The 15581-nt window shown below is 41.7% G+C and overlaps 1 protein-coding gene across 1 annotated transcript in view; it reads right to left on the reverse strand.

The window, feature by feature from the left end:
* gtf3c3 (general transcription factor IIIC, polypeptide 3) overlaps positions 1-15581 on the reverse strand; it is a 66115-nt gene that overhangs the window by 47385 nt on the left and 3149 nt on the right. Inside the window, exon 3 of the mRNA XM_041201147.1 lies at positions 6659-6831. Coding sequence (XP_041057081.1) covers positions 6659-6831 — 173 coding nt within the window. The remainder of the gene's footprint in view (positions 1-6658; positions 6832-15581) is intronic.

Consider the following 15581-nt stretch of genomic DNA (forward strand, 5'->3'; position numbering starts at 1 on the left):
TAAGTTGCCTTTTTATTCTTCCAACTAAAATGGATAACCTCACACTTATCCACTTTAAACTCCATCTGCCAAATTTTGGCCCATTCACCTCATCTGTCCATATCCATTTGTAAATTTCTTATTTCTTCATTGCAATTCACTTTCCCGCCTATTTTGGTGTCATCTGCAAATTTAACTATATTACCTTCTATCCCTGAATCCAAGTCATTAATATAGATTGTAAATAGTTGGGGCCCAAGGACCGAACCCTGTGGCAACCCACTAGTTACAGCTTGCCATCCAGAAAAGGACCCATTTATCCCGACTCTCTGCTTTCTGTTGGTTAGCCAATCCTCTATCCAAGCTAACATATTACCCCTAACTCCGAGTGATCTTATCTTGTGTATTAATCTTTTGTGTGGCACGTTGTCAAAGGCCTTCTGGAAGTCCAGATATACCACATCTACAGGATCCCCATTATCCACTTTGCTTGTCACATCTTCAAAGAACTCTAGCAAATTAGTCAGACATGATTTACTCTTCATAAAACTTTGCTGACTCTAATGGATTGCATTTTGACTTTCCAAATGCCCCATTACTACTTCTTTAATAATGGATCCCAACAATTTCCCAATGACAGACGTTAAACTAACTGGTCTATAGTTTCCTACTTTCTGCCTCCCCCACTTTTTGAATAAGGGTGTTATATTAGCATTTTCCAATTCACTGGAACCTTTCCAGAATCCAGGAAATTTTGGAATATTATAGCCAATGCATCCACTATCCCTGCTGCCACTTCCTTTAAGACCCTGGGATGTAGGCCATCAGGTCCTGGGGTCTTGTCATTCTTTAATCCCAATAGTTTGCTCAGTACTTTTTCTCTAGTGATGGTGATTGTTCTCAGTTCCTCCTTCTCTATACCCTCTGCACTACCTGTAACTATTAGGATGGTAATAGTGTCCTCCACTGTGAAAACTGAGGCAAAATATTGATTAAGCATCTCTGCCATTTCTGTGTTCCCCACTATTAACTCCTCAGTCTCATCCTCCAAGGGACCAACGTTCACTTTAGCTACTCTCTTTCCTTTTACATACTTGTAGAAGCTTTTGCTATCAGCTTTTACATTTTGCACTAGTTTTCTTTCATAATTTAGCTTTGCTCTTATTATTATTTTTTTTAGTAACCCTTTGTTGATCTTTAAAAGTTTCCCAATCTTCCAGCTTGAAACTGACCTTTGCAATTTGGTATGCCTTAGTTTTTGCCTTTATGTTATCTTTAATTTCCTTGCTTAGCCTTGGATGCTTTTTCCCCCTCTTACCATCTTTCTTCCTCTTTGGAATATACTTTACTTGGGAGGAATTGAATATCTCCTTAAATATCTGCCACTGTTCATCAACTATCTTATGTTGTAGTCTTCCTTCCCAGTCCACTAGGGCCAAATCTGCCCTCATGCCTATGTAGTTACCTTTGCTTAACTCCAGAACATTATTGTGGGACTCAAGTTTCTCGCTCTCAAACTGAACTTGAAATTCTAGCATGCTATGATCACTCTTCCCTAGAGGATCCTTTACTCTGAGATCATTAGTTAATCTCACTTCATTACCCAAAACCAAATCCAGAATAGCCTGCTCCCTGGTTGGTTCCACAACATATTGCTCCAAGAAACAATCTCTAATACACTCAATAAACTCTCCCTCGAAGCTACCCTTGCCAATTTGATTAGTCCAGTCTATATGCATATTAAAATCACCCATGATTATTGCCATGCCTTTCCTACATGCTCCCAGTATTTCCTGGTTTATACTGTGCCTTACTGCTGAACTACTGTTTGGGGACCTATAGATTACTCCCACCAGGGACTTATTTTCCTTGCTATTTCCTATTTCTACCCAGGCTGACTCTACATCTTGCTCTCCAGTGCCTATATAATTCCTCACTGATCTCTTTATTTACTAACAAAGCTACACCACCTCCTTTTCCTTCCTGCTTATCCTTCCAAAACACTGAGTACCCTTGGATGTTCAACTCCCAAACCTGTTCTCCCTATAAGCACATCTCAGTAATCGCCACCAAATCATACCTATTTATCTCTACTTGCGCTGTTAATTCATTTGTTTTATTCCGAATGCTATGCACATTCAGATACAAAGCCTTTCAGTTTGCCCTACTGTCAATTTTCCCTACTCTTATATGATTCTTTGGTGCAATATGGCGTTCACACACACTGTCCCTTCCTTTCACTTTTTGGTAACAATCAGCCTCGTCACTAACCTGCACTCTTACCCACGCCTTAAACTTTGATTTTTTATATTTCCAAGCAACTGAACCCTCCCCCCAACTATTTAGTTTAAAGCTCCATCTACAACGCTAGTTATGCATTTTGCCAGGACACTGGTCCCAGCATAATTCAAGTGGAGCCCGTCCGAACAGAATAGCCCTCTCTTTCCCCAGTGCTGGTGCCAATGTCCCATGAATTTGAACCCATTTCTCACACACCAATCTTTGAACCATGCATTTACCTCTTTAATCTTATTGGCCCTGAACCAATTAGCTTGTGGCTCAGGTAGTAATCCGGAGATTATTACCTTTTTTGGTTCGGCTCTTTAATTTAGCCCCAAGCTGTTTGTATTCCCTCAGCAGAACCTCTTTCCTCGTTCTTCCTATATAAAGCCTTTGAGATACACCTGTATCCTTCTTGAGAGACAGCAACCAAAAGTACATATCATGGTCCCGAACTGGCCTCACTATCTAAATAATTTACAATAAATAATCTAACAGACAATAAAATATTTGCAAAGATACCAAAAGGTCTAGCGTTTCCTAATTATTCTGGATCTAAGTATTTTCAAAATATGGGGCAATTGTTTTGTTGAAAAATTCCTAAGCTGTAATTCAAGGAGAAATTTCAGATTAATGTCAAAACTCCACAAATTCCAAAATTTAAACTAACGTCTCAAATCATGTTACAGTATTGTTGATAATAGTACATAATAGTTTACATTTCTACAAGCATTAGTACTCAGTGTAAACATTGGCTTTCACAGTACCTCATGTCCCAGTTATTTTAAATTGTATAACAAATCCATGTAATAGCAATATTTTTGTGGCATTCAATTAAAGGAATCGGATACTAATCCTTGTCAAATAAGATTGTACAATATCACATCACTTTTTGTCAAATTATAATTAATCACACCATTATTTTATTTCAGAGATGGAATGTTGTTGAAAAGCCATTCAAGTTTTGCTCTCTATTTTAAATCACTCAAACCCACATGCAGGCTAGCAGTAGACTGAAACTAAATTTAGATCAATCTGTAAACTTACAGAAATTACAGCATAATTATTTCGTATTGGACAAAGTGACATATATCAACTGCATCAAAAATCTTTGGTGTCATGCCCACAACATTTGCAGGAGAAATGCAATGAAATTAAATAAATAGATATCTGTAGTAATGCTGTGTTACATTATGGACCTTTAAACTTATGTCACATTCTCCTTAGTGTTACATAGTTGTCAATAAACTACTGTTTATTTGAACATTCACCGCAATTCTGAATACTCAATGCTGCATGGCATTGCACTGATGCAAGGAGAAGGGAAAAGAGGAGGACAGAGAGGAGAGGAAGCAGGAGGGGTACAGGATGGGGTGGAAGGGACAGAGGAGTGAGACAGGGGGTTAGGAGGGAAAGATGGTGAAGGGAAAGAGAGGAGATGGGTGGTCAGAAAGCATCTTCAGTAGGAAGCATGGAAAGATCGGACAAATCTGGTTATGATGTGCAAATGTTGCCCAGTTGGGAAGTTTGGGGAAACATCTGCTTCTGATGCAGGGCTTCTTAGTAAAATTCTGCTTTGTCCAGATCCTGCTATCCTTCCTGCCTACAAAATTAATTTATGAACGTTGCCTTACAATACCCTATCAATCCCAAAAACCCTGGAAAAAAAACGAGGACTTCGGGTGATCCTGGGCCATGGGACCAATCTCGGCTCAAGAGCTCTGGCCCAGCAGCATTGTTGCCTCTTCTACACTGTAAGCTGGCTTGTGCTTTACACTCCACCAAAGCCTCTGCCTAACAGCCACAGCAAATCTCTTCCACTGTCTCTGTTACTCCAACCCAACAGCCTTCCCAAATTACACTCAAATGAGCTTCCTCAGTATTTCATAGTTGGCCCTGCTTCTTTTCGCAACTAGAACGTCCATACTTTCTGATCACCAGTGATATCTCAGGTTAAACTGAAGACAATGAAGAATAATACCATCACTCTACACAAGAGAACAATATACTCTTGACATCAGAGGTGTGAAATGTATAGATTGTGCTTGTCCCAACACAATGACGTAGTTGACATTGGGCTATCATCTAGGTAGGAGTGGAAGCGGTGTTGAAACAATTTCCACGAAGATGACACATTTTATGTTTGTGTCTTTATATTACCAAAATACAACAATAAAAGGGTTACCTCAGCTGGCCTTTCTATTAAAGAGTATCAATACAAAGTTTCTACAGAGGGAGTTTCTACAAAAACGGGCTTGGATAATTAATTTGCTTTTGTAAAATCTGGAATAAAGATTCCTGCCAACTCTATCAATAAAGCATGTATTCCCAATATAAGTTAGCAATAACATTTCATTGTAACAAACAACTAATCCCACTGAGATCCTGCATAGATTGGCCAGCCTCTTTCTTTATCTTCCCTACCCAATAATTCTTGTGCCCCATTTGTTATGATGGCAGTGATTTATGCTGGGTACTGCTCCAGAAGCAGGCATCCCTCCTGCATCTTACTCAGATTAAAGGGTTCAGTTCATGATATCAGCAGGATATCCAGCTGTGGAAGGTATCATAATTAAGCCAGACCTTGTCTGCACCTACACACAGACATGTTCAGCAAAAGTAACGAGTAGGCAATTAGAGCGAGAGTTTGAGATGATTTATTTTTCTTCAATGAATCTCAGGGGACTAAGGACAATTCTTGAGCCGACATTAGCTAGCTCAGTATAGATCAGAGATTGAACTTGATGATGTCACAGATCATCCCAGTTTTTACTTATTTGTACTGCTCTTATTGATCTCCAATGCAGTGCATTTGAAAGCAGAGAGGCACGAAGCGAGTATACGACATTAGTTTTTGCTGGATCTTCTGATTCTGTGACTGACAGTCCATCTAAACCTCGGCAACTAAATTGACACAACACAGTTGTTTACGCTAAGCACACTTTTGTCGTGGCTCTGCCGCCTTTTGGGCCAACAATGTTACTGATCTCCAGCCCAGTGGCCTAGCCTGGCCCACCTCAGCAATCTGTAGATGGGACCCCAACTTGGGGTGCATACCCCATCATCCTGCAATCTAACATTTGTGGATGAACCACCCCAACTTACCAGTGGTTACTTAGAGTGTACTCCCTTCCACTCAGCTATATTTTATGGAAAGAACTATCAATCATTCAGCTACCCAGTGTATAGACCAGCCTTCCCTTTCCCCCCGACCCTGACCCCCACCACTGAATAGCATTATGGTGCATTGATCTGCCCCTTTATATGAGCTTCACTGGTGAATGGTGCCACCCACTGAGCATTATTCTCTGCATCAGAAGATAACATTTCCCCAACTTCCCAACTGAGTAACATTTGCATGTCAAAACCAGATTTGTCCAATCTTTCCATGCTCGCCACTGAAGAGACTAGCTGACCACCCACCTCCTCTCTTTCTGTTCACCATTTCTCCCTCCCCAACTCCCTGTCTCACTCTTCTACCCATTCTACCCCATCCTAACCCCCTCTCTTACTTTCTCCTTCCCCTTCTTCTTCACCTCTCACTCCTCCCCTTTCCTAATCTCGCTTGTCCTGCATACTGCACAGTCTTCATTCCCTATGTGCAAAGAATAATAAATATACAGTGGTCTCAACTCAGCACTAAGATGCTTAGGTTTGGCCTTATGGCTTATGACATTTTTTGAAATCTTAATGAATTACTTATGTTTAATCACTCATAGGTATCCATTATTCTCCATACATTAGCATAGAATTTGTCAAGTATCAACTTTAGATTACTTACTGGTAACATTGATGTCACATTCATTAAACCTGTTATTTGAACAATGTCTAATATCTAGAAAATGCAGAAAAATCTGTACTCAGCTGTATTAAAATGCATTAGGTTTGCTTTGAATGGAGCAATATCTTGACCTTACAGCTCATTATTTCAAAAAGTAAAACCATTCATGTTTAAACCATTTTTTTGGAGCCTGAACCTATATACATATCTATAAAAGAGCCTTAACGTAAACAACTATGTTGTGTCAACTTAATTTCGGTTGCACACACAATTTAAACTCTCATCTGCAGGCAAATGCTTCCTGCAGCTTCTACAAACCAGAAAGTCACCATTTAACATGGTAATCAACAAGAGGAGAACAAAGTCTCATGCATCAGCAAACTGGACTCAGTCTCTCTTTAAAATCATCTGCCATCCTTCTGCCACATTCAAGCCATTTTGCACAAAAAAGCCTGAAAAACAATTAGACAAAGTTTCACTGAATAAAGAAAATATTTCAGGAAAGAAATGGACCTAATCTAATGATTTATTACGGGATCATTTTCCTCAGAAAATATTTCCTGAACTCAACTAATGTCAATGTAATATTTTCTGTGTGCTGCGTCATGACCTGCTCACCCTTTGCATTTTCTTATGTTCTCGGTGTAGCTCCATTTCCAAGGCAAAAACCTCTCCAGCAGAGAGCTGTTCACTTTGTTCCTGTTCCTCCTCATCATCATCACTGACATGATCACCAAACATTGAAGCAAAAACTCGGTGGACAGACTTGCTGACACCATCAGAGGTTTCCTCTGCAGAATAAACAAATTATTATTTTGTATTCATGTTTGTTTTAAAGAAGTTGAACATTCATAACTTCAGTTACAGTAAAAACAGGACAGTTTACAATTCATCACCCAGAGTACTTTATCATCAGATTTTTGGCCTTTACGTGCTCTAGGAAACTGAGCTTCTTCACTATTTTTCATATTCCTATACCAGAGTTACTCAGGTATCATAAAATCATCTGCCGTTTTACAGTGCTAAGACTATTCCAATGTACAAAATACACTTCTGATGCCTCCCTTGCACCAGTGCAAGACAGAGAAACGGTAGAAATTGGCTCAGGATAGCTTCAGGCTGATACTTCATAACAAGAGTGACCTCAAAATAATTCATAGACTGTGAAATGCTTTTGGATGTCCTGAAAATGTGAAAGGTGCTACATAAATGCAAATTATTTCTTTCATTCAAATGGTCTCATATTTAGTCTTAATAACATTAGCCATGATCATTTGACATTCAATGGCATTACCATCAATGAATCCCACACTGTCAACATTCTAGGGGTTACCGTTGAACAGAAACTAAACTGGTCTTGCCATATAAATACGGTGGCTACAAGAGCTGGTCAGAGGCTAGGAATCCTGCAGGGAGTAACTCACCTCCTGACTCCCCAAAGCTTGTCCACCATCTACAAGGCACAAGTCAGGAGTGTGATAGGGTATTCCTCACTTGCTTGGATGAGTGCAGCTCCAACAACGCTCAAGAAGCTCAACACCATCCAGGACAAAACAGCCTGCTTAAGTGGCACCCCATCCAAAAACATTCGCTCCCTCCACCACCGATGCACAGTGGCAGCAGTGTGTAGCAGCTACAAGATGCACGGCAAGAACTCACCAAGGCTCCTTGGATAGCACCTTCCAAACCGATGGCCACTACTATCTAGAAGGACAAGAGCAGCAGATGCATGGAAACACCACTCCCAGGAAGTTCCCCTCCAAGACACTCATTATCCTGACTTGGAAATATATCATAATTTCTTCCTGGGTCAAAATCTTGGTACTCCCTCCATTACAGCACTGTGGCTGTGCTTACACCACATGGACTGCAGTGGTTCAAGAAGGCAGCACATAGCCACCTTCTCAAGGACAATTAGGGATGGGCAATAAATGCTGGCCTAGCCAGCAACACTCATATCCCATAAATGAATAAAAAATGTTATAACCATTGCACTACTACAGGCAACAAGCAAAGTCCATTTAACAAGGCTGCGTAAATTTGTAGATTATATACATATGTCACAAGTTTGCTTTATCTAATTATGACTTCCCATTTCCAGTGCTCGATGTTTGCACTTTTCCTTCTCTGATAAAACAGTCTGCAGGGGATATGTTCTGAGGACCACAGGGGAATGAATACATTTAATTAAAAAAATTGTGCCAGGTGTCTCTATACTGAAAAGATGGTTCCACTGGGAACTGGGGCATTGTAGCTGAAAGGCTCAAAGTGCATTTAAGTGCAGCGTCTACTGACATCAGTTTAAACTACTTCGGTTCAACTTTGAAGCTTCACCAACATTTTGAACAACAAACAGCCTCCAACGATGAACTTTCAGGCAATGATGCAGCACAAACAACTGGAAAGTTCCAGAAACTGCCAATTGACTCAGATGATGATAGACAGACCCTCAGTTCAATCAAAGTTAAGGAGAATAATAAGTCAAAAGAATATATATGCTTAGAGCAGAGAGGCCTGGGGGTGCATATTCACAAATCTTTGAAGGTGTCAGGGTAAGTTGATAAGGCAGTTAAGAAAACATATAAAACATATAGGCTTTGTAAATTGTGGTATTGAATACAAAAACATGGAAATCACACAAAACATTTACAAATCACAGATTAGGCCTCAACTTGAGTATTGTGTACAATTCTGGGCACCACAGTTTTGAAAGGATATCGATGCTTTGGAGATGATACAGAGAAGGTTTTCCAGGATGAAACCAGGTATGAGGGATTTCAGTTACATGGACAGATTGGAGATGCTGCGTCTTTTCTCCTTGGAGTAGAGAAGGTTAAGGGACAACCTAACAGATGCATTCAAAATTATCATAGGTTGTGACACAGCAAGTATGGAGAAACTGTTTCCTCTGACAAGTGCATCGATAACCAGAGGTCACAGATTTAAAATAATTTGCAAAAGAGCTAGAGGGGGGGTGAGGAAAAATTATTTCACTCAGAAGCACTACCTGAAAGGGTGGTAGAATCTGACTCACAAGAATGTTCTAAAGGCAAGTGGACATGTATTTGAAGAGAACTAATTTTCAGAGTTATGCAGGAAAAGCTAGGGCATAGGACTAAATTGGACAGCTCTTTCAAACAATTGGCATTAGCACAACTGGATAAATAACCTCTTTTTGTGTTGCAAGATTCTATGATTTTCATGGACATGAAACCACCCATGATAAAGGGTAGCTGAAAAAATAACATTATGTCTAAACAAATCAAAGGGACATATTATTATAGGGCAAGGTGCATGCAATGTAAAATTCTTCCCCCATACCATTTCAGGAAAAAAATATATAAAATTCTTTTGCTGCCCAAAAGGAGGGCTCACCAATTTTCTCTCATCTCCAGTTGTATACTGTAGACCATACGCACGGTGTTTGAATGGAAACAGGTTTAAGTGCGTATCAGAAGAGTGGCAAGGACAGTTGAGACCTCGGGGTTGTTATTCCTGTCCTTTTGCAAATCTCCCAAAGCCCTGATCAGGGTCCCATGCGCAGAATTATGCGCCATGGACAACAATGGATCATCAGTGGTGATGGTGGAAAAGCTTGAGGGATAATGGTTGGTTTTCCTTTGGGAAGAGAACTTGTATTTCCTTTAAGCACACGAGGAAGGCAACAGGAAACCACCTGATATATTCTTTTCCCTAATCATATTGCTCATTGAAATTGAAAATGGGAGACTCTTACAAGCAAATGAAGAGGAAAACACAAGACTGTGAGGGATGGAGAAATGATCAGAGGACATGTCCTTATGTTTTCTACATTTCAACAGTGACTGTACTTCAAAAAGTGTACATATTGGCTGTAATATGCTTTGAGATATTCAGCAGTTGTAAAAAGCACTATATAAATGCACGTCTTTCTTTTATCCTAGGCAGATCACTACCACTATATATTAGCAAGCAGTTCTCACTGCTTCAGCAAATAAATCAATCCTACTTTAGAAGCGCGCAAATAGTAAAACTCAAGACTATATTTGTACAATAATTTTCAAAATACATATTTTAAATTTGGGAAAGTTGTAGTGACATTGAACTCTGAAGAGATGTGCGCACATAGAAACAAAGAAAGGATTTGCATAAGGTTGATCAGTTCCGGGTTAAGGTGTTTTTTTGGTATGCTTCAGCAAATAGCAGCACTGACTCAGCCCCAAAGGTAACAATCAATACTGATCGAGTTATTAGAAATATCCAAGCCATACTGAATTTTCAGGTCCATGTTGCATTTAGGGTTAGCCTGCCAGCTGGAAAGACCCTGGCTATTGCAGAGATGGCTCCTATCCATAAAGCTGATACATTAATCAGCTGAGGAGGTCTTTTCCTGCTTTTAAGATTCAACACTACGCTCTTTCCAACCCGTCCTCCCAGGCCTTGCATGAAATAAATAGGCATCATTTTTGTAGTAAAGCAATAGTCAAAACAAACTGCCACGACCTCAGCTTAATCAGCTGCTGAAACCCTCATCTATGCCTTTGTTACTGTTAGAGTTAACTATTTCAACACGTTCCTGGTCGACCTCCCAAGTTCTACCCTCCGTAAACTTGAGGTCATCTAAAACTCAGCTGCCTGTGTCCTTATTGCACTAAAGTCCCGTCCACCCAAAGCCTCTATATGCTCAATGACCTACATTGGCTAATGGTCAAGCAACGCCTCAATTTTAAAATTCCCATCCTTGTTTCGAGTCCTTCCATGGCCTCACTTCAGTCTTTACCCCACAAACCTCCAAGAGATCTGTGCTTATCTAATTCTGGCTCTCTGAGCACCCTTGATTTTAATTGGTCCATCATTGGTGCTATGCTGCACAGGTCAATGTTACAATGTGTAAAGGTATAACTCAGTATTGACTGGTGCTGATGTTAAAACTATCTTAAGGTTATCTTTTTACATGGTTTATGCAGAATATTATCTGATGCCCTGGAGCATATAAAGTTAAGAAGTGATTTGATTTGTTGCGTTATATCTTTACATATTGAAACCTTGTCCTGTGCAGTATACCACCAATGGTGATACTGAAAAGAATTGATCGGGTTGAGAGAGAGAAAGTGTTTCCGCTGGTGCAGTGTCTAGGGCAGGGGTACATAACCTGAAAATCAGAAATATTCAGGAGAGAAGTTAAGAAACACTCCTGCATGTAAAGGGTAGTGTAAGTATTGAACTCTCTCCACATAAAGCAGTAGGTGCAAGCTCAATTTATAATTTTAAATCTGAGAGTGATAGATTTTTGCTACCCATTTGTATTAAGGGACATGGAACCAAGTTAGGTAAATGGAGTTAGCATTCAGATCAGCAATGATCTCATTAAATGGCAGAACAGGCTTGAGGGGCTGACTGGCCTACTCCTGTTCTTATGTTGGTCTACAATTGCAAGCTGTGCAGTAAAAGATGCTCACCTCCTGAGCAATGCAAGTCCTCCAAAGTCCTGTTGATGGTATATGAAGTTCCCCCAGTAGCTTTTCACTAAGGGGTCCTTTCCATCACAAAGTATAGGGGAGGCGATGGCGTAGTGGTATTGTCACTGGGGACTAGTAATCCAGAGACCTAGGATAATGCTCTGGGGACCTGGGTTTGAATTCCACCAGAGCAGATGGTGGAATCTGAATTCAATAAAATCTGGAATTAAAAGTCTAATTAGGTCTAATTATTGTCAATTGTCGTAAAAACCCATCTGGTTCACTAATGTCCTTTAGGGAAGGAAATCGTCGTCCTTACCTTGTCTGGCCTATATGTGACTCCAGATCCACAGCAATGTGGTTGACTCATAAGTGCCTTCTGAAATGGCCTAGCAAGCCACTCAATTGCACCAAACTGCTACAAAGTCACAAAAAAGGAATGAAACCGGGCGGACCACCCAGCATCGACCCAGGCACCGGAAATGACAACAGCAATGTCAGCCCTGTCAACCCTGCAAAGTCCTCTTTACTAATATCGGGGGGCTAGTGCCAAAATTGAGAGACTTGTCTCATAGACTAGTCAAGCAAAAAGCCTGACATAGTCATCCTCACGAAATCATATCTTAAAGATAATGTCCCAGTCACCATCCCTGGGTATGTCCTGTCCCACCCTCAGGACAGACCCAGCAGTGGTGGTGACACAGTGGTATACAGTCAGGAGGGAATTGCCCTGAGAGTCCTCAACACTGACTCCGGACCCCATGAAGTCTCATGGCATCAGGTCAAACATGGGCAAGGAAACCTCTTGCTGATTACCACGTATTGTCCCTCCCTGAGCTGACAAATCATCACTTTGGAAGAAGCAGTGAGGGTTGCAAGGGCGCAGAATGTACACTGGGTGGGGGGACATCAATGTCCATCACCAAGAATGGCTTGGTAGCACCACTACTGACCAAGCTGGCCAAGTCCTAAATAACATACCTGTTAGACTGGGTCTGCGGCAGGTGGTGAGGAAACCAACAAGAGGGAAAAACATACTTGACAACATCATCATCAGCAACCTGCCAGCCGCAGGTGCATCTGTCCATCATAGTATTTGTAGGAGTGACCACCGCACAGTCATTGCGGAGGCAAAGTCCCACCTTCATATTGAGATATTGAGGATACCCTCCATCGTGTTGTGTGGAACCTCTACCATGCTAAATGGGATACATTTCGAACAGATCTAGCAACTCAAGACTGGGCATCCATGAGGCGCTGTGGACCATCAGCAGCAGCAGAATCTGTAACCTCATGGCCCAGCTTATCCCCCACTCTACGATTACCATCAAGCCAGGGGATCAACCCTGGTTCAATGAAGAGTGCAGGAGGGCATGCCAGGAGCAGCCCCAGGCATACTTATAAATGAGGTGAAGCTATAACACAAGGCTACTCGCATGCCAAAAAGCATAAGCAGCAAGTGATAGAACTAAGCAATCCCACAACCAACGGATCAGATCTAAGCTCTACTGTCCCGCCACATCCTGTCGTGAACGGTGGTAGATAATTAAACAACTCACTGGAGGAGGTGGCTCCAAAAATAACCCCATCCTCAATGATAGAGGAGTCCAGCACAACAGTGCAAAAGATGAAATGAAGCATTTGCAACAATCTTCAGTCATAAGTGCCGAGTCGATGATCCGTCACGGCCTCCTCAGGAGGTCCCCAGCATCACAGATGCCAGTCTTCAGCCAATTCGATTTACTCCACGTGATATCAAGAAACGGCTGAAGGCACTGGATACTGCAAAGGCTATGGGCCCTGACAATATTCCAGCAACAGTACTGAAAACTTGTGCGGGCCCTGACAATATTCCAGCAACAGTACTGAAAACTTGTGCTCCAGAACTAGCCACGCCCCTAGCCAAGCTGTTCCAGTACAGCTGCAACATTGGCATCTATCCGATTATGTAGAAAATTGTCCAAGTATGTCCTGTACACAAAAAGCAGGACAAATCCAACCCAGCCAATTACTGCCCATCAGTCTACTCTCCATCATCAGTAAAGTAATGGAAGGGTCATCAACAGTGCTATCAAGCGGCACTTGCTTAGCAATAACTTGCTCAGTGACATCCAGTTTGGGTTCCGTCAGGGCCACTCAGCTCCTGACCTCATTACAGCCTTGGTTCAAACATGGACAAGAGAGCTGAACTCCTGAGGTGAGATGAGAGTGACTGCCCTTGACATCAGGCCGCATTTGATCGAGTATGGCATCAAGAAGCCCCAGCAAAACTGGAGTCAAAGTGAATCAAGGGAAAAAATCTCCACTGGTAGGAGTCATACCAAGCACAAAGGAAGATGGCTGTTGTTGTTGGAGGTCAGTCATCTCAGCTACAGGGCTTCACTCCAGGAGTTCCTCAGGGTAGTGTCCTCGGCCCAACCACCTTTAGCTGTTTCACCAATGACCTACCTTCCAGCATAAGGTCAGAAGTAGGAATGTTCACTGATGATTGCACAATGTTCAGCACCAATCGTGACTCCTCAGATACTGATGTAGTCCATGTCCAAATGCAGCAAGGCCTGGGCCACATCCAGGCTTGGGCTGACAAGTGGCAAGTGACATTCACACCACAAAAGTGTCGGCAATGACCATCTCCAACAGGACAGAATCCAACCATCGCCCCTTGATGTTCAATGGCATTACCATCAATGAATCCTCCACTATCGACATCTTGGGGGTTACCATTGACCAGAAGCTGAACTGGACTAGCCATATAAATGCTGTGGCTACAAGAGCAGGTCAAAGGTTAAGAATCGTGCAACGAGTAACTCACCTCTTGACTCCCCAAAGCCTGTCTACCATTGCAAAGCACAAGTCATGAGCATGATGGAATGCTCCCCAGTTGCCTGGATGAGTTCAGCTCCAACAACACTCAAGAAGTTTGACATCATCCAAGACAAAGCAGCCCCCTTGATTGGCACTATATCCACAAACATTCACTCCCTCCACTACCGACGCACAGGAGCAGCAGTGTGTACCATCTACAAGATGCACTGCAGGAATTCACTAAGGCTCCTTTGACAGCACCTTCCAAACCCACGACCACTACCACCAAGACGGACAAGGGCAGCAGGTAAATGGGAACACCACCATCTGGAAGTTCCCCTCCAAGTCACTCACCATTCTGACTTGGAAATATATTGCTGCTCCTTCACTGGACCAAAATCCTGGAACTCCCCCGATAACAGCACTGTGGATGTACCTACACCACATGGGCTGCAGCAGTTCAAGAAAGCAGCTCACCACTGCCTTCTCAAGGGCAACTAAATACTGGCAATAAATGCTGACCCAGCCAGCAAAGCCCACATCCTGTGAATGAATAAAAAAAATATGTAATAGCTACAACAAACGTAACCAAAATGCATGTTCCTGGATATTGACATCAATCTTATCCACCCAGAATGATCAGTGCAAGGCTTCAGGTGTCAAGCAACCCTAATGTTATATCAGAGAATGTCCACTGATGTTGAAAATATTGTCTGATTTCACAAAACATTTTCCAAATTTTACTTTTCGAGTAAATAAAGTGAGCAGAGATGGGCCTGAATGGTATGCTGAAAATAGCAACATAATTATCCCAGCAAAATTTCTATCAATGAGAGATGGTTGAGAACACACTAGAGGTGATGAACGTTTTTGTTCTACTGGGGTGGAGGAGAGGTGGTCGGGGGAAGATGGGCTAATACTCTAAACAGGAATACGGGTCGACGTAAGAAGCTACCAATGTCAAAATGTCTTTAAATGGAAATTTTATACCTTAACAGCATTTCCATAAAATATGACTCAGGACCACCATCTACCTTCCAAAAGTTATGCACAGTCAAGTAGAAATATTGTTTTCTGCATTGTTTCCCTGCAACAAACCCCACTCTGCCTTCCCATAAAACTCTCTGCTAGTCTTATCTAAAACTTCTTGTTCTTGTCACCTTCAGGTGCCCTGGCCCCACATTGCAGAATTCCCTTTCTAAACCATGTCATTGACTCCTTTTTCTTTACAAAAAGCCTCTATAAAAGCCAACTGTTTTGACAAAGCTCTTAAGGCCACATTTCCTAAAAGCAGGCTC

This window comes from Carcharodon carcharias, chromosome 12 (assembly GCF_017639515.1).
Source record: "Carcharodon carcharias isolate sCarCar2 chromosome 12, sCarCar2.pri, whole genome shotgun sequence".
Lineage (NCBI taxonomy): Eukaryota > Metazoa > Chordata > Chondrichthyes > Lamniformes > Lamnidae > Carcharodon > Carcharodon carcharias.